Source organism: Suricata suricatta, chromosome 2, assembly GCF_006229205.1.
Source record: "Suricata suricatta isolate VVHF042 chromosome 2, meerkat_22Aug2017_6uvM2_HiC, whole genome shotgun sequence".
NCBI classification, from domain to species: domain Eukaryota; kingdom Metazoa; phylum Chordata; class Mammalia; order Carnivora; family Herpestidae; genus Suricata; species Suricata suricatta.
Window position 1 is genome coordinate 144,860,647 of NC_043701.1, and position 26,410 is coordinate 144,887,056.

Below are 26,410 nucleotides of genomic sequence, written 5' to 3' on the forward strand. Positions count from 1 at the left end.
GCTCACAGGGGAAATCCCTAAGGCTTGCTCTTGACATTCATGTGGTCAGTATGATTAGAGCACATGCTCTGTGCCACATATCATGCTTGCTACAGATCAAAGAGTGACAGTTTTGTGTCCACCCTCCTGGAGTTTACAGTCTTCCCTTGCATCCTGCTCCAGGGGTCACCTTAGCCTGAGCCAAGAGAAAAGTCAAAGGTCAACAGAGTTTTGGGTAGCAAAGCATGGCACTGGAGGCCAACACCAGCTCAAGTTCTGGCTTTGCTGCCTGTGCCACCTTGGCAAGCCATCTCCATCATCTCCAGCCTGGAGTAAATTAGATCCACATTGCAGGGCCTGCAAGGGCCGAAGGATCAGATGTGTACAAAGCACAGTGTCTGGCACAGACTGGATGTGGTGAGTATTCAAGCCCTGCCCCTCTCTCTAGTGATTCAGTGGGTTCTGTAGAAGCAGGTGGCAGAAGGGCTGAGGGAGCCTGTGGTGAACCTCCTCTCCCTTCAAGCCTAGGGTGTTCCATCCAGGCTGGTTCTCCCATAGACTATGAGCTGGGAGAGTCCCAGATCCTGAGCTGGCCAAAGAGGGTCCCCAGCTGGTTCGGGCTGCAACAGATTCACCAACACCAGAATACGTTCACTGCTATTGACACGGCACACAATTTATTGTGACTACAACTTTTAGCATTACAGATTTCCCTAAATGCTCATTTGAAGACTCTGAAAGCCAATTCACTCTAACAAGTCTTCTATGGATTACCCAATTCACTTCAAATTCACCCATGCAACTCAGTGTCATGCCTCAGTGTGTTTGACAGGTCATAAAAGCAGAACACAGGACCACACACACACACAAGCTAAAGTCTTAGTGATCAGTACAGGTACTGCCTAGTGTGACAGCTTCTCTTATAAATAGTGGCCACCTAGGGTATCTGGCTCACAGGAACTGAACAGTTGTCTCCATTATTTGCTTAGGGAACTCTGAAGTCCAAAACCTTGTAGAGAACAGACAAAACAATAATAATAAAACATATCTATGAAGCCCAGCTCACCAGCCCTCAATGCTGGGAAAGGAAGAGTGGCAAGGAGGGGAGCTCTGCAAGGGGCCTGCATGGGCAACCACACAAAGAGCTCAGCTTCAGACCACCTGCTCAAGGGTGTGTGTGTGTGTTGTGTGTGTGTACATGTGCACACGCACACATGTGTGGGCACGCAATGAAGGGCCTATCTTCAGCCTTAGCCCAGTGGGTGTCCTCTTACACACCTTTTTGATGGTGTCCAGCATGGACCTTCCTCCATTCCATGGCTTGGTAGACTTGCGTATACAATTCAGGCTCGCCATGCTGTGCCACTTCCGGTCCTCCAGCTTCCGGTGGAAGGCATTGGCCAACATCAGGACACTGTCATACAGGTAGAGGTTGGAGATCTGCAAACACAAAGGCGGTGAAACCCTTTCCACTGAGGCATTTTCAGAGAAGGGGAGAAACCAGCAGAGGCTTCAGCCTTGGGTGATCCATGATGCCAACACTAACAAGTGGTACCCAGTATCTTCACCACAATCATCTAACTTCTAGTTGTTTCTTCAAAATCCAGGCCAGGCACTGGAGTCCTAGGTAGAATAAGAACTAGCCCTGCTTCAGGAACTAGAGTGGGAAGTGGGTCTGCACATCACCAGGAGAATCAGCATGATCAGCAGTATGGTTGAGACTTGCACCCAGGCTTTGTCCAAGACTGGAATGGGGCATCCTACTCACATAACACAGGATGGAGGGAAGGACGGGCAGAAAGCTTGGTCTAGAAGGATTAGTAGGATAAAGGGTAGAGAGCATTACAGGGAGGCAGCATTATGCAAAGGCATGAAGGTACAAAGGAGTGGGGTCAGGTAGGGCAGGGTCCATCAGCATTGACCAGATATGAAAGGTTTTCGACTTTGTGGACCTTATAGTCTCTTTTGCAATGCTCAGCTCTGCTCTTACTGTAGAAAATCAGCCAAAGACAATATGTAACAAAGGATGTGCCAATAAACCTTTATTTTAAAAAAATAAGCAATAAATTGGATGGTGCCTGAGGACCATGGTTGGGTAGAGGGACTGAAAACAGGGTCAAATATCTGTATTAATGGGTGTAATAGGGATGAAGTGGGGTCAGGGATCTAGCCATGTTGAGCCTCATGGGCCATGCTAAGGAGTAACACCATAGGTGACTTTAGGGAAAAGGATGTCATGGATGGGATCTGTGCCCAGAAATCAGATCCATTTCATAGAAAGATTGTTCTGGTCCACAGATGGGTCTAGAGTTAATGGTGGCCTGAGTGACACTGGCAGCTTGTGGTGATAGAGGATCAGAGGCCACGGAGCCTGCTCTATAGCAGCATCATTGCCAGCCAGGGGATACATTTAGGAATTTCAACTGAGCACATATCAGAACTATCCCTCTGCTTAGCTGTCTGCTAAGGAGAGATGGCTCATAGAAGAAAGAAAGCCCATCTCAGAGCTCTTGAGAACACACTTGTAAGGCAAAAGCTGGTACAATGGTGAGGAGAGTTGCACCACAACACTGGTATCCAGGGATGGGACAGGTCCGGCTCATCTTTCTGACTACAATTCAAGACCCTGATCTGTAGGGAAGAAGGCAGCCCTGTTCTCAGATGTTACCTTCACATTATCCCTCTCCTCCAAGGGGATGTCATGAAGCACAAAGGGAGGAGAGTCAGAGAAGTGGGGGTGCAGGAGGTAATGTCCACCCTCATTCAGGGGTGTGGTCCCTCCTGAGTAACTGGTGCACAAACAACCATCAGCCAAAGTGGGTCAAGGGGATGAGTCTCTGCACATCTAAGCAGCAAGGTGTCTGCTAAAAATATTTCAGAAAAACAAAATCACTGGATATAAATAGGAGAATGTGTCAACCTCATAGGACTCCTGGGAGAATCAAATAAGATCCTTGGTCTGCAGGAAGGCCCCCCTGCTGCCTTCCAGCTTTACCTCTCACCACTCCCCAGTATGGCCCTCACACCACAGTACCTACATGCTTTGTTCTCCACCTGCAATTTCTTTCCTCACGTGTCTTGGACTGGGTGCTCCCAAAGCAGAGCCCCAGACAGGAGCTTGGGTAACATGCACCGGCCTCTACAAGTGAAATCAGAGATGGGCTAAGGGAGCTGGTACTGGACACCAAGACCATCTGCTCCATCATGACTTCCAGTAACTCATGCTGATCCTCAGGGGCGTTTCTGCTACGGCATGCTAAGCAGAGCTGACTATTTCTTCTGTGGGTGATCTGTGTCCCAACCATTCCTGCAGAGCCCTGCCTTACCCACCTTCAGCCCAAGTCTTTAGAGGGGACACAGGGATGTATGCCACTAAGGCCTGTGTAAGAAATGGATGGAGGATGATGGACAGGTGATGTTTCAGATGTGGCAGGAGTGTGCCCATGATGACTGAGCACTGCTGACTTAACCAAGGCCTTGGGCCAAGGGGAAGCAGATGTTTCAGTACCTGGTGACATTTTCCAGGCCCCTGCAGTCCACACATGCTTATCTGACAGCAAAGAGAAGTTATTTCCATCACCAAGAATTCACCTCCTGCCCTACAAGCAACACCAGGATAGAACTGTATCTCTTACTCCTGGAGCCCTGGGGAAGCATTTCCCTCATGAGAAAGACTAACCCACCTTCTGTGCTTGTCTGATCCCCAACCTTCGGGAGCCCCTACCACTGCAAAATTATTCTTGCCATGTCTACCACCCCTCTGGAATACAAACTCATAATGGAGATGTTGTTTTAGGTCACTTGGGACAGCACTGCCCCAGCTGTGGTCCAGACCCGCACCCAACGGGAATCCCTTTTTGCCTCCAGCACTTCTATTCACAATGAATTAAGGTACTTAACGAATGTATGAATGCAAAGAGGCTGGCAATGAAGAGGCAAAAACAGGATGTGACTCAGAAAGGCCAAAGGAAGCCCTCAGCCTTCCCACCCACCCACACCCACACACACACACACACACACACACACACACATATAACACGCATATACACAGCTTTTATATAAATATGTATATATTCCCATATGACTTATATACAATTTTCATATATGAAATACATATGTGTATGTATACATATATGTATGTATGTATATAAATTTTTTCTTGCTATCTCTAAACACAGCATCTAGCACTAAACAAGGCATATAATTGGTGTCTAATGTATGTTTGATGGATGGATGGATGGATGGATGGATGGATGGAAGGATAAATGGATAGATGGATGAGGGGATGGATAGGTGACAAGGAGGAGGGGTGGATGGATGAATGAATGGATGGATGGATGGATGGAAGGATGGAGGGGGAGATGTATGTATGGATGGATGGGTGGATGAATGGATGGGTGGGGTGATGGATCTCCTGTAAATAGGGTACTCACTGGTCTTGGCTCCCCAAAAGAGAAAACAGGACGAAAAAGAGACTGGGCACTTCCAATTTGACTTGGGAAGGAACCTCCTTTGTTCAAACAGCATCTTGCTTCTCATTTACAGCTTGCTCAAAATGTCTTCTTGACCCCTACTTGGAGCTCCACCTTCCCTCACTCTTGTCCCTTCTGGTAGGATGCTATATCAGTTCATCTCCCTAAGGTGGGCAGACACTAACACCCTGTATTGATCTGTGGCCCCAATCTCTGCTGTTCAACCTCAGCATCCTCATACTTAGAAGACCTGCTAAGGTTAACTGGTGGGAATGCAAGGGAGGGCACTTCCTTCACAGTCTGGTAATCTGGAGACTGAAGACAGGACCTTTAGGGGAAAAGATCAAGAGTAGATAGTAGAAAGGTAGCCTCTGCTTGGGGCTCTGTCTGGTCCTGATAAATATAAGGCAAGCCTTTTCTCAGGGTGGGTGGGTGAAGAACAGTGTCAGGGCATGGTCATGACCAGCCTCTGAGCCAAGAAGAATGGTCTGGAAGGAGAGAGGTTCCCAGCTATGTGAACACTCATTCAGTGTCATGTTCAAGGAGCTATCAGCCCAAGCTGGAGCTCTAGGCCACAGGGGCAGAGAAAAGGGGCCTAGTTGGTAGGAATGCTTGCCTCTTTCCCTCACGCAGGTAAGACACAGCACAGAGTTCATTCAGAGCAGACAGACAGGCAGAGCCGGTACTGTCACTATTTAAACCATCATCCCCTCTGGCTGGCCTAGGGACATTGCAGCGCCAATGTGACAAGGGACCAAAAAAAATGCATTTCAGGTGACAGTAGACCTGAAAAGAAGACAGACCAAGGTTTGAGGCCAAGGGCATGGTAGAGTAAAGACCTGGATGCCAAGCAAATGACCTGGAACCAGGTCAGAGATACCAGTCTAAAGTCAGAGGCAGACAAAAGCCAGAGCCAGGCAAGGGCCCTGAGGCCAGAGCCTATGGCCTCCATTCCAGGTGGAGACAGAGCCGGAATGGAGCCCAGCTGGTCCAGTTAGCCACCTTAGAGACATATGCCTGATGCCCCTTTCACTGCCTACAGCACAACTCTTACTCTACTGAGTGTGCAGCTGAGCCAGGTGGCCTTGCAGGATGAGCAAGAGCTTTGGATTCATCCCATCCTGGGCCAGCTCTGCCCACTGCTATTCCTCCAGTGCACGGAGATAGCAGGTGCTCAATAAATGCTTCTCAAATAAGTGAATTGAATCTCCACCCACACTGAGGCAGAATGATGTTGAACAAGTCATTGAATGCTCAAGACTCAAGTTGATGACAAGGAAATACAATGTGATCTGTGGCCCTGGAGAAGTGCCACGGGGGTGCCTTGAGTGACTCGCCTGAGAACTGCAGGATGGTAGTCCTCCTGTGTGCCAAGTACTGTCCCAAGTTCTTTGTGTGCAGCTTTATTTGTGGAGGGAGCAGAGACAGGAAGAATGGAAGGGGGAGAACAGACCTACACAGGCTCCTGACTTCAGTGTGGATGGTCTGAGAGCTCCTCCAGGGTGCCCCGTCTCTGTCCCAGCACGGGTCTGGGACGCCAGAAGCCTTGGGACCACTGGGAAACGAATTTGTATCTGCCAGCACCGCTCACCCTCTCCCCCGATGCCCTTGGCCTAAACACTTTCAAGGGTGAGTAGGAGTTGTATCTGGGTTTTGCAGCTTGTGGCCGGGAAGACTAGCAGGGATCCCCCTGAGCATTCTACCTCCAGCTCTGCCTGCATGCTGCTCACCTGGACACATGGCCCTGGTCTCCTCCTGGCCCGAGCAGCCCAGTCACAGCTTCCATAGCCCCTGGGCCTGAGTGGGGCCTTTCGGGTGTGCATGGGCTGAGGCGCTGCAGAGCATCCTGTTATGGGAAAGGCCACTTCTCTGCCTCCAGGGTGTTCCATAAAGGGTGCCAATAATGGAAGGCTCAGAGTAGGGCCTCACTGTGCCCTGACTCAGGGTCCTGAAAGGGAGGTGGCTTGGCCCATTGCAGTCAAAACTCTGACATGTGCCCTGCAGGGCTGGCTCCACCACAAGAGACCACCCAGATGTGTGGAAGAAAGGGGGGCGCAGGCGGGTAGGACTAGAAAAGGGACAGCTGTTCCCAGCTCTGTGGGAAGCACCAGGCTCTATTTGCTGCCCCATCACCTGTCCCCTGCCCAGGCCTAGGGGCTTCAATCCCAAGAAGCCTCCTTATGTCCTTTCTATGTGGTCATCTCCTACATCCACAGCATGGTTCAAGTGGCCTCGTTTCTCCCTGGGGAAACCATAACCACTGGTTACCTTGTCTCCCAGTCTCCTTGGGCCCTCCCACTTCTCCCACCCCTGCACAGAGTTGTCTTTCTTGTGCACATCCTGCCCTGTCACATCTCCAAGGGCCACACCCCAGTCCTCGGCACCCTGAGGGCTACCCCCTTTTCTGATTGAACGCTAACACTTCCCACCTCCCACCTCTAGCCTCAGACACACTGAACCCTGCCCCTGCTCTCCTGGGCCCCTGGGTGTTTGCATATGCCTGTCTTCCTAACTGGTCCCTGCTACAGAATAGAGATGAAACTTCCCATTTATTCAGAGCTTGTGGAATTAAGAGAGAGAGCATTTTTGAATGTCTAACATAGGAACTGGCACATAATCAGTACATAACGAGGGTTTGTGGATTTAATGAATGCTGAATGAATAGATTTAAATCTGTTCTTAGGAAAAAGAACCCCAAGGTAACAATATACCAAGGTATTTGCAAAGAGAATGCTTCTTAGAATACGACTGAAGGAGGGGGTGCCTGGGTGGCTCAGTCAGTTAAGTGTCTGATGTCGGCTCAGGTCATGATCTTGAGGTCTGTGAGTTCAAGCCCTGCATTGGGCTCTGTGCTGGATCGTGCTTCAAATTCTGTGTCTTCCTCTCTCTCTGCCCAACCCCTGCTCTCTCTCTCTCTCTCTCTCTCTCTCTCACTCTCTCTCTCTCTAATAATAAATAAACATTAAAAAAAAAAAGAATATGACTGATGGAGGACAGAAGCCATGCTGAGAAAAGGGTATTGGAGCTCTGGACCAATATGTTCCATGGGGAAGTGTCCATCTCCAATCAGAATCTGGGGTGTGCATTCCCTGGAGATGGGGGCATCCTTGCAAGGTTTGCATTTCCAGAGCCAATAACCTGTGCAGGAAGTGGGTCGTTGGAAGGGAAATGGGAACAGTGAAGACATATTTCTTGGAGGCAGAGGAGATAATTTGGCCAGGAGGCCTTGATTGGGGTTTGCAGTTCTTGAGGAACCTAGGTAGACCCTCCTGCTGCCCAATAACCAAAGACCAATCCCATGAAGCCAACCTAGGACCTGGGATTTGGAAAAACATGTTTTTATACTTTTAAGAGTAGGCATCAGAATCCCCACTACATCAGTAACTATATTTTATATAGTTAGATTTTATATTCCTGTGTCAGCTAGGGCAAAGGCTACCAGGAAGATTGTTAAGTTTATCTTCATGAAAAAATAAGAATTTACTTTGGAGTCAAGACCCAGAGGAAGAAAGTAGAGGATGGATAGAGAAGTCAGCAGGAAAGAAAGTATGGGGTCCTGGGGGGAGGGGACAAGCAGGGTACATTCCGCACCAGGAACATCACTCTCTGTGCAACTACAATGCCAATACCCTACCCTGACCCCAACTGTATGTCACAGCATATTTAAGACTAAGATTTGTCAGTGAAACCAGGAAAGGCACTGGTTTTGCATCTGGGGCAGCACTGAGTGAGGTGGAGGCAGCCCCATCATAAAGCTGGATGATCTGTTCACTTACATGAGTCCCCAGAAGAAGGATTAGGACCAGGAGAAATGAAAAGATAAGCACCCCCTCAACCCCTGTGAAATATGCTAAGGAGAACCATACTCTTCAGATCCTATCTGGACCCCAGCAGACCACGACCTGTGCCCACCTCCATCAGACTGGAAGGGACAGGCCCCCGAAGGACAATGGTCCCGTTGTGGAGCCAGCTGCCTGACTTCCCAGTGCTCCATGCACATTTCCCTGTAGTAAATGTGAGGGTGCTCCAGCCTTGTCTCCAGTATACTCCAGGGCGCAGCGTATTTGTTGTGCAGCCACGTTATCAGGCTTGAAGGCAGAGGAAGATGAATGGCAGGCCAGGGTCACAGCCACATGGGCCAGCTGCCTCTCAACACCAGACCATTATCCATCCCGCACCAAAGATAGAAACATAAGCAATGTTTTCATTAAGGAAGTCTGCATTTCCTCCATGCTTCTACAGAGCCTAGTTTTTTCTTCTTCCTTCATTAATCAAGCCAAGTGGACTTTTGAGGGAGACCTCACAGGGGCAAACAGCAGGAACTGACCTCTGACCAGATCCTCAGACAGGCTCTGGTCATCCAGCAAAGTCAGACAAGCAGCCAGCGGAGGGTCCAGCTGGGAGGACAAGCTGACGCTCAGATGTCACAGCTTGAGAAATCCATCTCCAGGCGAGGCCTTTCTGCCAGACTGCTGCCAGCCCGCCCGTCCTGAGAGAGGGCACCACCGAGGGAGCAGATGGTGGCAGAGGGCAAAGGGGCCAGGGCTCTCTGCTCATCACCGAATCCGAAGGGATGGAAGGCAGAGTGGGGAAGGGCATTTGTCCATACCTGAGGCTCTCTGGGCTCCAAATAGGCATGTGGCCATCTGTGGCCAGAACAGCAACTGACTATAGCCAGAGAGACCACCTGTGCAATTGTCTCTGACAAAGGCATTGAGGATCATGCCCCTCCAGGCGCCCGTTATGCTTCATGACTGACCGTTGCTATATATTCCATTGGGGTATTTAGGGTAAAACAGGAAACCAGTGAAAGTGACATGAAGTCCAAGATAGCTATGGTGTGGGGCGGCTCATTGCTGCTCCAGAGAAAAGGATTCTATTGGCAGGTTGACAAACAACTTATAGCCAGAAAAGAATACAGAGATCCCTAATAAAATAGGGACATGTGGAAAGGGGGAGTTTTCATACGTTTTAATAGACTGAGAGAGGGAAGAATTATTCTATCCATCAAGCCATGTAACAATTTTAAAAAGGCACAAAGAGGTGAAATTCCAACCTGAAGGAGCATGCCCCCACAGCTTAATTCAAGGATCAGGCTCCATGGTGACCAGACAACACAACTTCTGTCATTTGCTTGTCCTCCCTTGGAAGCCCATTTGAATAGAAATGGCATGGCGATGTGACAATTTATCTGTTGTAGCCCTGAAGTCATCGGACACTGCAGTCCTGAAGACCGAGTGCTTTACAAATTCTCCTCTCAGCAAGGCTGCCCGAGAAATCTTAGCAAGGTCTCAAGGTTCTTAGAGACTGGTTATCACTTTTATTACTGGCTGAGTCAGACAAGCCCTAAACTAACTTGTCAAGAGAACAAGAATGAGAAACACCCAATGAGACGGTGCTTTGTAGGGGAAAATAAACAACAGCACACCAGCAAATGCAATGCTTTTGAAGCTACTAAAAGTCACTTATTTTGGTATTTTTTCCTCCAAGGGACTTTGTACTAAATAGGAACCAAATTTATTTGCTATAATAGTGCTTGGTTGGCCCTGGAGCACAGAAAGCTCTGACCACAGGCCTAATAGAAGAAGATGGAGTTTCTGAGACCAGCACTGTGAAGAAGCCAAGAGATGGACGATCTTGTAAAAACCCCCCATTCTTGATGGTTCTCCTGAAAACATCTAACCCAGAATCACCATCCCAGTAGCAGCCATCTGGGGGAAGAACTAAAAGATGGACTAGAGAACTCCATTTCCCAAAGGATCTTCATTAATTTCATCAAGACAAAGTTAATAATCCATGACATAAATGCTTTATTTTTTCTTGAGTTAGTTGTTCTAAACATGTTAGAGTCTTCTCGATAAATCTCACAGCTAGAGGCTAGTAGAAATTAGTTTGTCTTCTATACTGTCATTAAGAAATAAAGAAGTGGTAATAGCTACTGAGGAAACTCGAAGAGAATGGCTTGTAAATGAGATGAATCTAGGAGCTGCCCAAATGGTTGTTGGGCAGGGTGAGTAAGTAAATCCATATATTTCTCTCTCACCACACCCCCTCTCCAGGCAGAGGCAACAAATGGAGACAGAGATTCCTTTCATAAAGTGTTTCATTTATATATCATTTATATATATAGGCTTCTAGAGACCATTTAACTTGTGTTAAGACCTAAATTATTAACAGATCCACCCCATCCATCCTTATTGAGGGTCTCCAATGAGTAGAGGCTTGTAAGAAGGGCTCACTGGGTCTCCCCAGACATGGCCTCGACTCTCCCACACAGGGCACTCTGCCTGAGTGCCTATGGGAATGGTGTAGACAGAAAGAGGTACATAAAGCCTGCGATATGGGGCTGGACCCAAAGGAAACGGTCTCCTACCCACTATGATGCTTTTAAAGAGCATGCTCAGGGTGGTGCCTGGGTGGCTTAAGCTTCCGACTTTGGCTCCAGTCATGATCTTGAGGTTCATGAGCTCCAGCCCCGCATCAGGCTCTCTGCTGTCAGTGCAGAGCCTACTTCAGAGCCTCTGTCTCCCCTCTCTCTCTTCCCCACTTCCAGTGGCTTTCTCTCTCTCTCTCCCCCTCAAAATAAATAAGTAAATTTTAATAAAAATAAATTTTTTTACATTTATTTATTTTTGAGAGACACAGGGAAGGGGCAGAGACAGAAAGAGACACAGAATCCGAAGCAAAAGCTCCAGGCTCTGAGCTAGTGGTCAGCACAGAGCCCGATGTGGGGCTCAAACCCACGAACTATGAGATCATGACCTGAGCCAAAGTCGGACACTCAACCGACTGAACCACCCAGGTGCCCCAATAAATAAAATTTAAAGAGACAGATAGACTATACCTTACAAAATTAAAAAAAAACAAAAAACAAGAAAACGAGGCCATGTTTGCCAGAAACTCTGAACACACTTGACTCCCTCCTCTGTAACGACACAGTGAATAGCTCAGACTTACTCTAAACGCTTTCTGTACGTTCCTTCATTTAATTTTCACTGTCTCTCAGGGGGAGACACTTTTCCTTCCAATTTACAGAACAGGACACTGAGGTGCAAAATGACACATAAATAATAATTAAATAATTTGTTAGTAACTAGAGTTCCTGGGATTTGAACCCATGCAGTGTGGCTCTTGAGCTTCTGTGGCTGTGTGGCTGCTACTGCTATTATTGCCGCTACTGCCATTACTACTTGTACTGTTACCGCACTGCTCTTGCTACTACGGCTGTCATTATTACTGCTGCTACTAATACTGCTCCTGCTACTACCGCTCTTGTCACTCACTCTGCTTCCATCCCATGTAGAGAGTAGGGTGATAAATGCAGAGGTCCAGTGAAGGGGATTTACTTGGTCCTGACCTCTTCTTCCAAGCTCCAGAAGGGAAAAAGGCAGAGCAGGCCAGCAGCATCCAAAAATATAAAATCTTGCATTAAGCACCTTTCACCTCTGACCAATATGCCCAGGGCTCTCGGGTCCATGGGCTCTGCAGGGGCCTTGGTCCACTTTCTTGGCCAATCCTTCACCACATTAGAAAGACTCCAGACATCGTGGTAGCTCCCAGGAGCAGTGGACATGGGGGTAGTGGGAATTACTCCAGCTAAAATCTGTGTCTGCTATGCTCCCTCCTCAGCCAAGAATGTATTTCCAGTGTTTACCATCTCTTGGAGCGTGTTTCCCTTTCCCCTCCCCAAACATAAGATTAGAGAATGGATTTGATGCTTTGGCAAATTACACATGTACCCAGACCACTCGAGAGAGTCTAATAATCCCCCTCCCCAAAATGTGTGCCTCCTGATAAGGTTAATACTAAAACGTCCTGGGATGCAACAGATACTCAGGTGGTTGATACAGGATAAATCTGTCCTGAAACCTGATTTCCACTTGTCATGCTTGGCTGGGTAAAGAAGGTATAACTAGTTTCAAATGCTGAATGGTAAGCATATCACATGCACAAACTTCTGGATAATTTCTGCAAACCCAACTGGGAGAGATTTCCTTCTGTTATGTGTCTCCCACAAGCACTAAGCACAAGTTTCCTTATGCATGATATTCTTAATGAAGAGGTGGATTCTGAGCTGCCAGGGGGCAGTCTCCACTGTGCTTCATCGGTCTCTTCAAACATCCAGAGAGAAAACGACCTCTCATAATAGGCCCACAACGCCCCATCCTCCTCCCTGGACCCCAGGAGAAGCTAACATGGATTGCATATATGGCATCAGGTTGGGTAGAAGCACTAACCGGAAACACTCTGTACGTGTTGCCTTGGATGGAGTACAACAGCTAGGCCTGTGGTGGTCCTGCTCTCTCGCCTCCCCACACAGAGCGGAACTCTGGGAATATCCTGATTGGCCTATGCCTTTGCACTCAGCAGGTGAGCTGGGACACTCCCTAGCTGTTTCACAAGAGCTAAGTCTGTATTACTGACTTTCTACAGGCAAGACCCTAAAACAGGTTCAAAATGTGGACTCCCCACAGGAAGACTCCATCTCCGATACTGCCAAACAAACCCATCACCCACAAAGTAGTCAGCACGGGAAGCCTGAGAGACAGTAATCTCTTTACTCCCTGAACATGTAACTTTTAAATACAAGAGGCCCCCAGTGAGCTAATATGGCCTGTTTGCTGACAACAGGCATAATTGCCTGCTAATGGTGCTCAGAGGAACTGCCCAGTTGACTGGTTTCAATTTCAGCAAATGACAGGGTTCCAGTAATTAAAGTTGGTGGGTGACAGTGCTCAGCTGAAGCTGAGGCAGATCTTTGCCCATAACCTGTAGCAGGCCAAGGGCATGAGTGAGACTCTCTTTTGGAGAGAGCTTGGCAGGGGAGCACTGACCTGCAGCATCTGAAGGTAGCCTTCCTGGGGGTCACAGAGCAGGGAGGAGATGCGGTGGTTGTTCCTCATGCATTTCTGGTTGTCCTTTGCAGATGGAAAGATCTGCCGGACCACGGTCATCCTGCCAAGGGCGCTGTGCACCAGATCCAGGATCTCTGGGTCGCTGATCTCCTGGGAAGATAACCAGACCCATGCTTACCACTGACTCATGAACTGCACCTGGAAAAGGCCCATTAGGAGGTACGATGGCCAACAGCCTATATAGCCAAAAGGGTCAAGGGATCAGGCCCACATCACACAGTTCATTAATTGGTTATTTATAAATAATACTTGCTAACCCAAATACAAACAGGATTACTCAACAGCTTTCCTGCAGACCAGGAAAAGATGTCTGTGGCCAACCCACCAGTGCGTTAGCTTCTATAGGGTCAAGCTCTGAAGAACCTATGCTGTCAATGTCATGGTAGGCATCCGCTGGAAGTCAAAGCTAAACTTCCTGACTTCCTGTTGAGAGTCATCTCCCTGAGAGAAACAAACCTGGTTTTCTTGAAGAAAACTGACCAAAATGCCATGAGTCTCTCCTAATTCTTAAATAATTAGCTTTGCATTTCTTTTTAAGATCTACATACAAAATTTGAAAATATATCCACTCATTCATTCACTCATTCATTGCACAAAATCCGCCCAATATCTCCTGTGTGATTTGTTCTGTATTAAGCGCTGGGGACACAGCTTTGAATTTGTCAGGCCTAATCCCACCCAGTAAAGCTCAAGGTCTTCGTAGCATGAAATAGGCTGAGTGCTGTAATAAGGAAATCTAGGGGCACAGGAAACCCATTGTGCCTCCATGTTAGATGTCTGCTAAGCTCTTTACACACATTATCTCATTTGGTGCTGACAATAATTTCAGGAATTCTAGGAGGTACATCCTATTACTATCCCATTTTCACCGAGCACTTTCAAGCATGGAAATAGTAAAGGCAGCTGGCCACAGGGAGCTCCTTCCAGGACGAGGCTTCTATGAGGAATTAGCTCTGAAGCTAAACCTGAAAGAGGAACTTGTTAAGCAAAGTGCTCAGAAGTATAAGTGGAAGGAAGGGGCAGTGCAGAGCTGAGTCGGTGGCCGTGCTGCTGAAGACAGAGGCAGCGAGTGATACCCTGTGGCACACGGTTCCAGGAGAGACAGCAGGACATGTGAATGCCTCAGGCAGAAAGGAGCAGTGGTCAGCAGCAGCCTTCGAGCTCCTGTTCAGGGCCAGATGTGGGGGCGGGGTCAGTAGACCCAGCCAAGTGCAGTGAGGAGGCCTGGCAAGGTTTAGGCACAAAGCAGCTACAATCAGATTTCCGTTTCAAAACCCTGTGGCAGCTTGCCATATGATGATATGAGGAGACAAGAAAGTAAAGAACTGCCTCAAGGCTAGGAGCAACACAGGAATGACAAAAATTACAAACCAACACAAATAAAGAGTTTTAGAGGTGGAGTCAGGTTCACAAAAGTTTTTGTTTACTATCTCTCAAAAGTGGCTAAAGGGTTGGTTGGTTCCAAGTCAAGATTTGAACTGTGAATAACCATGTCTTAAAATAGATCTTAAGTCTTCCTCCTTACAGATGATACATTCTAGCTTTGAGGCGATGAACTGGTGTAAATGGAGGTAATAAGGTTAGAAATTAGTTGAATGGAGAGGCATTCAAATTACTTAAATCAGAATGTAACAGGTTGATGGGTGAACTGGTAAACTCTCTTTTCCAGGAACTGTCTTAGGAACCTGACGTGAGCATGAAGACTGGCCAGTTGAATCAACATGCCGGATCTGGGAGAAAGTAAAACACTGAGAATCATATCTTTTTAGAATGACTGATAGTTCCCAAGGATGTGGAAATGCAGTAATCTCAAAGGAATTCAAGTAAATCTGGGTTTAAGCCACTAAACCTTGTATTTCAGACCAAAGACTGTTTCAGGAAAGATTGTCTTGTTGGACTGGGACCAACAGACCAGAGGTGGGGAAAGTGCAAAATGTTCACATCTCAGGACTACCAGCTGAGATGAGCCCAGAATCAGCTGGGCTTCAGGAAACAGAACACAGACTGCAGCTGAGTAGAATGTTTATACTCTGCTCATAGCTGCCCTGCTAACAGGGGCCCTGCCCTGAGCATCAATAGTGGGGTGAGGGAAATCAAATTCTGATCGAACAGTAAGTAGGACTGTAGGAAAGGATGGTGATGGACCAGTTAGCTCTACTTGGAGAAGGAATACGTGAGATTGAGGGAGGAAATTGTTTTTAACTCGAAAAATCATGAGGTCGGGAGGAACATAATTTGAATTATGCATAAGGGGGTTAATCAGAGCCCGCACACCTTGGAGAGGAAATGGGGAGGTCACATACCTTTTGTTTTTCTCACTTACTCGTTGATTGCAGAGCCATTACAGAAGCTCTTTTATTAAACCTCTCCTGCATTCTCAACTTCCTGGTAGGTCAGTGTCTCTGAGCACTCTCCACTGCACCCCAAGTGGGACCTTGGGACTCTGTAGGGAACCTGACTTACAGGGTACACAATACCTTTCTGGAGAGCACGCCCATCATCTTTCCTGGCAACCTGTGGCAGAAGCAGGGGTGAGTGGCTGAGCCAAGGACACCCACAACATAATGGGGGTGGGGGCCTTTGCTCCTGTTCCCAGCTGCTGTGGTCTCTATACTGTTCTTTCTCCATTCTTCCTGCCAAGAACTCCTTACACACTTGGCACAGCTCAACCCAACCCATTAGCTGCATCAGTGAGGATCTCTGCAGACCCCGTCTCCTATGGCCCATTTCTCATCCACCCACTCTGGATCAAAGCACACACACCATCTTCCAGGGCACTCTTCCCTGCCTCCCCATCCTTCTAGGCCTATTCTTAGTGTTCTACACGAGATAGTTGCAATCAGAATCTAAGTGCAGGGAGAAGAACAGAAGCAACTCCCCCAGGTCCCCTGAGGGCAATGAAAAGGGTCACCTCTTCTCCCAAGAATGTGTCCCTCCTCTCGGAGAATTCCAACCCTACATCATCTGTCAATTCCCCTAGCTCTGTGCCAGGCTGTTGGTCCCATTGGGTCCCTTCAGTACCACAGGGCTACACACAAGGGTTCACTCACTCCCTGTTTGGCTACTGTCAGGCACTGCTCCCAACCTCCACAGTGGACCAGCCTCTGGACCCATGTGAAGACATCTGACCTCTGGGCCTTCCTACAGATGCAGAAGGTTATCCAAGAGGCCAATTTACACAACCCACCTGGAGAACAAACTTCTCCTTTGTCCCAGTTAAACATTCCTTCCAGATAGTGCCAGTGATGAGCAGCAGCAGAAAGACAACGTGTGTGTGTGTGTGTGTGTGTGTGTGTGTGTGTGTGTGTGTACTGTATGACCTCCACTACCCTCACTAAAATCAGCAAGTCTGCAGTAGTAGCAATAATGTGTCATACCCAGATGCCTACTGGGGTGCACAGGCTCAAAATAAATCTTGCTTTTGTTTTATGACTTTGTAAGTTTATACTGCGAAATATATCTTAGGCACAAACATTACATACATTAAGTATGAATAATAAAATGATCAGTGTGCCTTCTGCCAAGCTAAGAAATAAAGTATGCCCTGCATCTTGGTTGGATGCCTCTTCCCCAAATGCTTACCCCTTCCTCCTCACCAGCAGCTAACTTTGTCATGTGATGACTTATGTGTACAGCCCAGATCATGTACAACTTTGTCTTACACAATTTATTTAGCTGTGTGCAAGCTAAACCATCTGCAGGCCCCTGCTATTGTGCTTTAACACAATTGGTTCTCAAACCATATCACGTTGGGAACTCTATAAAATGCAGGTCTGATCCTTCGCCAAGCAAAGCTTTCTGTGTTCTCCATGAGCTCTCCAGATAATTCCAATACCCAACAAACATTTAAACCCCACTGGTTTAACATGTTCCTAATCTGTTCATGGTGGTGGGTACAGCTTAGTTTCATTGTTTTCTCAGCTGTACCCTACTGCCCAGTATGACTCTGTCACCATTCATTCACCCTAGTGTTGCTGCCCATTGGAACATTCGTGTCCGTTTGCTACTACAAAGCTTCTATGCATGTTTTTCTTGTGCACGTGTGTTGGTGACTTGCAAAAGAATTTCTCGGGGTTAGAATTCCTCAATAGGAAAATACGAATATGTTCAAATTTACATAGTAATACCAAACCTCTAAAGTTATTGTACCAATTTATAATCATGTCTGGTAAAGAGAGTTCCTGCCCCCTTGCCAGGCCCTGACATTATTGTAGGACTTCCTAATATTAGTCATCCTGGTGAGAATGAATCGGTACATCTTTGGATTTTGATTCCCACTTCCCTAATTCTTAATAGACTTAAATATCTTTCATATGTTAATGAATCATTTGTGTTTCCTTTCTTGTATTTGTGGTTTTGTTCAATTTCCATTGGGTTGGGTCTCTTGCCTATGAATTTATAGGACCTTTTTTTAAATTTCTGGATAATTCTTTGTCACATGTTCTAATAATCATCTCCAGTTTCTAGAACATTTAGTAGAATTAGCCTATAAACTCATCTAACCTGGTGTCTTCTTTGTAGGAAGATTCTTTATTACTGATTAAATTTCCTTTTGTACATAGGGATTTTGCTCATTTTTCCTTCCCTGCCCTAAGTCATTTTTTCTTCCAAAACTTCAGCTATGTTGTCCAAACTTTCCAGTTGATTGGCATCTGTTGTTCACAATGTCTCTCCACTTCTTCACTCTCTCTAAGGCATCCAAAGCATGTGCTCCCATCCACTGCTAACAATATTTATTTGTGCCCTCTCTTAGTCTGATTCTAGAAGTTTGATTATTTTATAAATCCTTTTAAAAAGGTAAGTTTTGACTCAACTGATACTTTTTTATATGTTGGTTTTCTATTTCATTAATTTCCACTCTATTATTTTTCTAGTTTCTTTGGATTTATTAGGTAGTTATTTTTCCAACTGTTTAGGTATGCAGCTCAGCTGTGGAATCTTACACCTTTTATCTTTTCTAATAAAGTAGCAAAGACAATAAGTCTACATCCAAACATTGCTTTAGTGGTGTCCCACAAATTATATCTGCAAATTGTATCAGTTTTTAAAATCCCATTTTGATATATTTTTGACCCATAAGTAATTTGCTAGGAATTCTTCAAAATTTTCTAAACATTAGGGTATTCTTTTTAGTATCTTTGTATTGATTTCTAATTTAAAGGCACTGTAATCTGAGAACATAGATTGTATGAAGCTAATCTTCTAAAACATATTGAACTTTTGCTCTCTGGCTTATCACGTGGTCAGTCTGCATGAATGTTTCATGTGCATTAACTGTCCTGCTGTTATTGGTTTCTGTGGTCTACTTTTAGGTCCATTAGATTAGGAATTAGTCTATTTCTTTCTGTATCCAGCCTCTATTTTCAAAAATTAATAAAAGACATTTTCAGTGTTTTATTAGTTATGAACAAGTGGAGAACTGTAACTCCTTGTTGAATTGAATCTTTTATCATTATTTAGATATCTTCTTTATTTCTAGTAATTCATCTTGCCTCCTACTGTATTATATCCAATAGTAATACAGTGACACCAGTTTTATTTTGGTTACTAGCTTCCTGCTCTAACATCTTCCACCTCTTTGCCATCCATCTTTCTCTGTCTCATACTTAAGTTGGAGACTATCATAAACAAAATATACTACATATTTTTTATATCCATCTTTGACATTTTATTAGAAATCTTAATCCATTTATATTGGACTATGATTATCTTTACATTTACACTGATTCCCACTATATTACTTACATTACATCTTATCGTTTCTTTTTTCTTTTTTTTCACTTCCTCTTAGAATGATTTCCCCCGTACATCCATTATTTTACCCTCTTTTGGAAGTTTATTTTTTCATTTCTTTATGTCTCTATTTTATTTTGAGAGAGAGAGATAGAGTGAGCAGGGGAGGGTCAGAAAGAGAGGGAGACACAGAATCAGAAGCAGGCTCCAGGCTCTGAGCTGTCAGCACAGAGCCCGATGCAGGCCTTGAACCCACAAACCATGAGATCATGACCTGAGCCAAAATTGTACACCCAACTGACTGAGCCACCCAGGCACCCATGGAAGTTTTGTTTTCTATATTATTTTTTTCTTGGTTGTCTTAGATATTTTTAAATGCATACTGAACAAAGCATGAGGCTAATCAGTATTTTTATTCCCTTCTCTTCAATTCTTTCCAATCCAATCACCATCATCCCGACTAATGTGATAACAATATCCAGCATTTTAATTCTTTCTTTATATCTTCTTATTACCTATAATTCCTATTAATTTCCCATTACTTTTAGAATTTCCTTTAATGTTGGTTTGTTACTGATAAACTTATTTTCATTTGTTGTAAAATGCCTTTTATAGTCTCACTCTTGAAAGATAAAAATCTAAGTTGACTACTAGTTTCTCTTAGCACACTGAATTTCATATGACACTGTCATCTGCCTTCCAGTTTTGTCCACTGTATCAGTTTCCTATGGTTGCAATACCAAATTATCATAAGCTTCGTGGCTCAGAACAACAGAATTTTATTCTGCACAGTTCTGAAGGCCAGAAGTCCAAAATCCGTCTCACTGGGCTGGGATCCGATGTTGGCAGGGATGTGCTCCTTCCAGAGGCTCTACAGGAGAAGGTTCCTTGCCGCTCACAGCATCTGGTGGCGTCCAGCAATGCTTGGCTTAGGGCCACATCACTCATACCTCTTCATCTGTGACTATGTTGCCTTCTCTTCTGTATTCTTGAATCTCCCTTTGCCTACTTTCATAAGGACACTGAAATTGCATTTAGGACCCACCCAGATAATGCAAAATAATCTCCTCACCTCAAATTCATTAACAATCACTTCTGCAAAATCTCTTCTGCCATGTAAGGTATCACAGTTTCCAGGGATTTAGGCCCTGGATATCTTTGGGAGCCATTATCCAGCCCACTAACTCCAGACATTAGGAATGCATTTAACTGCCATTCCTTTGAAGAGGACCTGTGTTTTCTCCCTGGATGCTCTCTAGATTTTTCTCTGTCTAATTAGGTCTCTAGGCATGGATATTTTTACTTTTAGTTTTATCTTTAGGCCTCCTAGATCTGGGGTTTGGTTTCTTTCAATAAATCCTAAGAATTCTTGACCATAGTATTTCTTCTCCATCATTTTCTATTTTATTCTATTAATTCAATATTATCATCCAATCTTCCCTGTGTCTATATCTCCCGTTCATATTTTCCATCTTTTTGAATCTCTGGGCTGCCTTCCAAATAATCTCTTCACATTTTCCAGTTCACCAATTCTCTCTACACATGTGTTCATTTTGATAGTTAATTTATCCTTTACATTTTTTAACTTCAACTATTAGGTTTTCTAATTTCCTGAAGCTGTTTATTTTTCAATTCTGCTTCATTTTTAAATAGCTTTTATTCCTTACTTATGTTTTCCAGCATCTATTTTTAAGCATATTTCAGCATACTTACTTAATAGTCTACGTCAGATAGTTATAAAATCTAAAGTCATTTGAGATCTGATTAAACTGTCCTTTTCTCCTCCCTGGCTCTTACTCATGGTGGTTTGTTTCCTTCTTTCCTTCCTTCATCCCTCTATTCCTCTTTCTTTCTCTCTTTCTCTCTCTTTTTCTTTCTCTCTTTCTTTCCTTCTCTTATGTGTAATCTTAGTTTCCTTACAACTTCTTTACAAATTCCTTGAAGGCTGACTGGAATTTGCATTACTTCATTTGCATTATTTCACTTCTACAACCTACCTATGTGCACTACCAATCTACAACCATTGAATTTAATATTAAACTTTCCTCAGAGCTTCATTCGACACCACAGGTGGTATAACTTGGGTCACAAACCTATATGGGACTTATCAATTGTCAAAAAAATTCACTCCCATCATGTAACTCCAAAGTCAAGACAAAACATTTCCTTGTTGTTCCCTTCTGTGCAGTGAGTTCATTTCTAGTTAACATGTATACCGAGGATCTAAGTTTCTGGTTTTATGAGGCAATCTCTCATTAGGCCCCACATCTGATTGGTTCTGTGTCCCCTTCCCCCCAGCCAGAAAAATAAAAGTTCAAGGTTTCCACAGTTTGGCCAGTCAATTCAAGGCCAAAACTAAATTCAAAGCATGTAGTTCCCAACATTTCAATTTTTACTTCATATTTGGCCCTTGTGGACATGACTTTTGACCAGTAAATGATTCATTTCAAGATATTTTAAAAGTTATATATACCCAGGTTTTCTAGTTATTTTCCATTTGGGAGTGTCACTCAGGCTAATTATTCTTCCATGAAGACATACTACTAATCCTATGTAGAATTTTCTTTCTTTAGCATATGACCCCACCCTTTTCCTAGGACATACACCCACTTCCCAACCCCCTCCTATGTTTTGCCTGTGTGAGTAACTAAACCTCAGTTATCATGCTACAATTTCTATTTGCTTCATTTGATTGCCTTTCTCTAAGGTAATTGTCATTAATATTAGAAGGAGAGCCATTTCTGAGGTGCCCAAGAGAAGCATATGCAATCTTCTCCATTGGCTCAAATCCCAATTATAGACTTCAATCGTCTCCCATTGTGTGTGCAAAAAAAGTAAATATTCTGCAAGTTCCAAATTAATATTTTGTCTCTTGCTCCAGAAATATTCCCCCTTAAATACTCTGTTACCTTGCCCTCCTGCAAATCATCTCTCATCAAGATTGCTCACTCAGGAGATCATCTCTGTGAAAGATGATGGCATCTTCGGCCAGGGTTGTTGCAAATGGATCCTCTTTAGACAGAGCTGAAATGCAGAACCTAGAGCACATGCTGACTCTGGGATTGGAACACAGCGATGGCAAAGTACACTGAATTCTTCTTTCAATGTAAGAAATATTTGTAGTTTGGTAACAAAAACATTGTAATAACTAAAACAAGTGGAGAAGAAAACAGGGATAGAATTCCCAGTGACCACCGCATTCTTCAAGTTATCAGCGGGGAAAAAAGACTCTTATGCCTTGTAGCATACTTCAAGGAAGATTTCTATGAAAACAATAAAATGTGAGACCAAATAATAAAAAAATACTCACTGCCTCTAATTTTGTCCTGAACAGGCACACAAAAACTTAGATTATCTTCATTTTGAGTCAAATAAATGATCAGGAAATCTCTACAAATTTCCACATACAAAGAGCTAAGACTAAAGAAAAGTCTGACAAATTCAAAAGAAAAACCAATCCTCATATCTTCTTGGAAGGTATTACTTAATTCACTGATTGAAAGCAAAATTGTCCTTCATAGAAAGCACAATAAGGAACAGAATGAGACCTGATTGCCTCCATTCAGAGACAACCTGTGTCTCCAGCCAGGGTCTCTGGCTGTTGCAGGGGGGCCTGCCATTCCGAAAAATGTTAAGTATACAAGTATGTGTGGATTTTCCTGTGGAGAAAGCCCATGAGCTGTATTAGATTTTCAAAGAAGCCTTTGATCCCAAAAAGCTGAGGAACAGGCAATAGCAAAGCCAGTAATGGTTGTGAAAGTGCCCCTTGTTGCTAACAATGGGAAGAAGGAAAATGATGAGGAAACATCAACAGGATAATTGGGAGACACAAGAGTTTTCATGTGTTTCAGACTCCACTTCCTCCTCATTTCCCCTCAGCCCTCTGAGGTACTAACAATGGTAACAAAAATGGAACCAGAGGCAATGGGATTTACATGATGCACTAGGATGCAGCTATAAAACTCAGTGAGTAAACCTGTAATACTACATTATCACCTATACCATGCAGATAATAGAGTTAAGGAAAACAGACCAGAAAGGAAGGAAAGAAAGAGCATGTTACAGAATGATACATCAGACACTGTACATTTAGAGTAGAGATAATGTGTAACATGGTAAAAACAAATGTGAAGGACACACAACAGCTTCAGGTGAGTGGTTGTCACTGAAGAAATAGAGGGGAGTAGCAAACAGATGTGCTGTCTCCCTTGCAGTCTCGCCCCTCCTCGTCTATGCTGTCCTTCCCCCCACCATGGGATTTGGGGAGTGGAGGTAAGCCCTGCGCCCACAACCACAGGTGTGTCCTGCTTGCTCTGAGCCAACCTGGATGGTCCTCCTACTCTAGGCAGTCCTTGGAGAGGGTACATGACTCTGTTTCTGTTTGTTCAGATGTGAAGGAGGTTCTCCTGGAGGGATTCTGAGATGGTTTGCTCAGTCCTAAGATGACCGCCAAGGAAAGACAACACCTTCTTGCGTCTGGAGGTTTGAGTCATGAGAAAACTCCACTTGATGGCAGGCCGAGCTCCCTGAGCACAACATACCCCTGAGGAAACTAGTTAGCTCCTGACTCACCCCGCCCTGTAACCCCATGAGCTGCCTCTGAGCCTCCTCTAAGGTGAAATGACAAAGCCTTGGACCATTTAAGGAAAATGGATTCATATTTTTCTATTACTTGTGGTAAAACACACACACACACACACACACACACACACACACACCTGGCTGACACAGAATTTAATGGGACTCAATGTAAGCATGTATGGAGCAGACTTCAATTATATTTGAAATGGTCAGTTTCCTAAAAATTGAGATCTCAAATATGGCAAAATTTGAATGGTGGACAAGGTGTTTACAATATCATGCCCTGTATCTTTTAAGCCTCCTGGAAATTTTTATTTAAAACAAAGATAATCACTGAAGAAGCCTCATTCCATGTCTGTTTGAGTAGCAAAGAGGATAAATTTTCATAATGAGGAGAAATCTTCAAAATAGCAATTAAAATGGTAAGGATCTCCTTTTTCTAAATATACGCTTTGGCAAATGTAATGGAAAAACTCGTGCACAAATAAGTTTCTGTCTGATCTTTAAACCTTCAGTAAAATTTCTGAAGCCTCTGATACCAGGGGAAAATATTATTAAACATTTATATAGAGCTCTAAACTTATATAGGGCTGTGTAATCACATTATTAGTCATTTCCTTTTATTCTTTAGAAAGGCCTAGATCTATCAAGCATCTGTGTGATACCAGCATTATTCCATCGCTAGAGAAATAATAAAGTTTGTTTCCCTCCTAACAGCCATCATGCCAGTAATCTAAAGTTGATGATAGTAAGGAAAACTTCACAGACAAAGCTGGCTTGAGAGAAGTTGAGAAAAACAGAAGGAAGATTCAATAAAGTCGTGATCAAAGATTTCCTCCCACTGAAGTCAACAGACTTTTTTAGAATGTCTGCTGTTTTCAGATCCCCATGGAGCACTTAAGGCAAGGCGAGCTAAGGCTCCATAGAGACCAGGACATCCTGGTGAGGAGGAGAGGGTGGGAGGAAGCTGCACAAACTTGGTGCTGGTTACATTTCCAAGACAGAGAAGGTGGGAGGAGGGCACTCTCTGCAAGGTGGTTCTGACCAGAGTCATCCTGTCTCATTCATCATCCCCTAAAATCTCGTGGGGGGGTGCATGAGTCTCCCTATTTTACACAGGAGATGGAAAGTTGCCAAGGAGGATGCCCTTGCTCCCCAGAGTGTGGTCCATGAGCCAACAGCATCAGCATCAACTGTGGGTTTGTTAAAAAAAAAAAAAATGCAGAATCTCAGGCTCTACCCTAGGTCTATCTACCCAGAATCTGCCTTTTGACGAGATTCTCAGGTGACTTGTAGGCATGCTCAAATTTAAGAAGTACTGGTTTATGATATTATGCAGTGAAGCGAAGAGAGTGTTGAATCTGGAATCAAGTGGGTTTTGGCTCCAGTCCTGGCTTCTCCTCTTCCTGGTTGTAGAACTTGAACAAGGAACTGAATTCCTTTGAGTGTCATCTGTAATGGGGTAACCGAGGGGCTCTGACCTAATTCAAAGAATTTCATCCAATGGGATCCAACATGTCTAGCACAGAGCCTTGTGGTGGGCACTTCTTATCCTTCTAACTCAGAAGCTAACACTCTCTGTATAGCCTTTGAAGGTCAGCAAAACACTGGCCACAGCCTGGCCTCAGGGAAGACAGAGCAGCTCTCTTTCTGGCCCTCTTTCCACCCCGTGGCCCCATGCTGCCTCATGTATACCCTTAAGGGAGCCCATAGCAGACCACCCCATTCTGCACATATGGAGCTCTGCCCAGTCCCTCATCTCCAGGAGATCCCGGAGTTCACTTGACTCCCTGTCAAGACATCAAATCAGGACTCAGCCATCCTATCATTAAATATAACGGCCCACTAATTGAAAATTCATATGGCTTCCTTTATTTTCATAAATAACACAAATGGGTTCTGCTCACAGGAAAGCCAGCATTCTGCCTGCCCATTTTACCCAGGGCTGCCCAGGGCACAGGTGGCAGAGCCCTCCCCATAGCCCACTGCCTCCATCACAGCCCATTTTCCTGAGTGGCCAAGTCGGAACAGCCAGTAGTGAGCAGCTGGCCCCATTCCCTAGAGACCTGTCCCTGGTCTTGGCCACAGGGTGAAACAGATGTCCCCTCAGGCTCTCCCCAGGCCTGCTGGCTTATCTTCAATCTCACCAAGAGAAGACCAAAAAAAGCCCCCTAGGGTCTTGCATTTTTTACTGGCTCTTTTATTCTATTTCATTTAATTGAGTTTTTATTTCATTACATTTTATTCTATTATATTTGGCCATGAGCACAAGGTGGACATCTGCCCTCCAATGAGCCAAGGGACCCACACATGTTCCCAACATTTACTGGAGACAGTCGCAAAGCTCCTGGCTGCAAGTTATTTATGGATGACAGACTGGGCTGGATTGTGCTGTCTGGGAGATTTACCCCTGCCTCTTCCCATTTTTTTCTTCCTTGTCTCTTACTTCCACTGTCTCCTTTTCCACTTCCACTCCTTCTCCTGGATCTCACTCCTTCGTCCTCCCTGTTTGCCCTGCCCCCATCTTCTTGGGCCTTCCTGCTCCCAGCAACCTTGCAAGTTCTGAATTCCCACAACCCATGTCACTCACCTCTGCTCAGGCAGTTTCCCTTAATTCCAAGGGACTCAGAACATCTGAGGTAGGTCAAAGCAATTCCCAGAAGTGGTTCGGTGGTTGCTAACCTTACCCTCGCTTCTTCAGATGGGATATACCTGAAATATGCTCTGAGT

The 26,410-nt window shown here is 44.9% G+C and overlaps 1 protein-coding gene across 1 annotated transcript in view; it reads right to left on the minus strand.

The window, feature by feature from the left end:
* Positions 1-26,410, minus strand: part of GRID1 (glutamate ionotropic receptor delta type subunit 1) — a 693,764-nt gene that overhangs the window by 212,312 nt on the left and 455,042 nt on the right. Inside the window, exons 6-7 of the mRNA XM_029919939.1 lie at positions 13,286-13,456; positions 1,258-1,419 (exon numbers count right to left, since the gene is read on the minus strand). Of these exons, the coding sequence (XP_029775799.1) occupies positions 1,258-1,419; positions 13,286-13,456 (333 nt within the window). The remainder of the gene's footprint in view (positions 1-1,257; positions 1,420-13,285; positions 13,457-26,410) is intronic.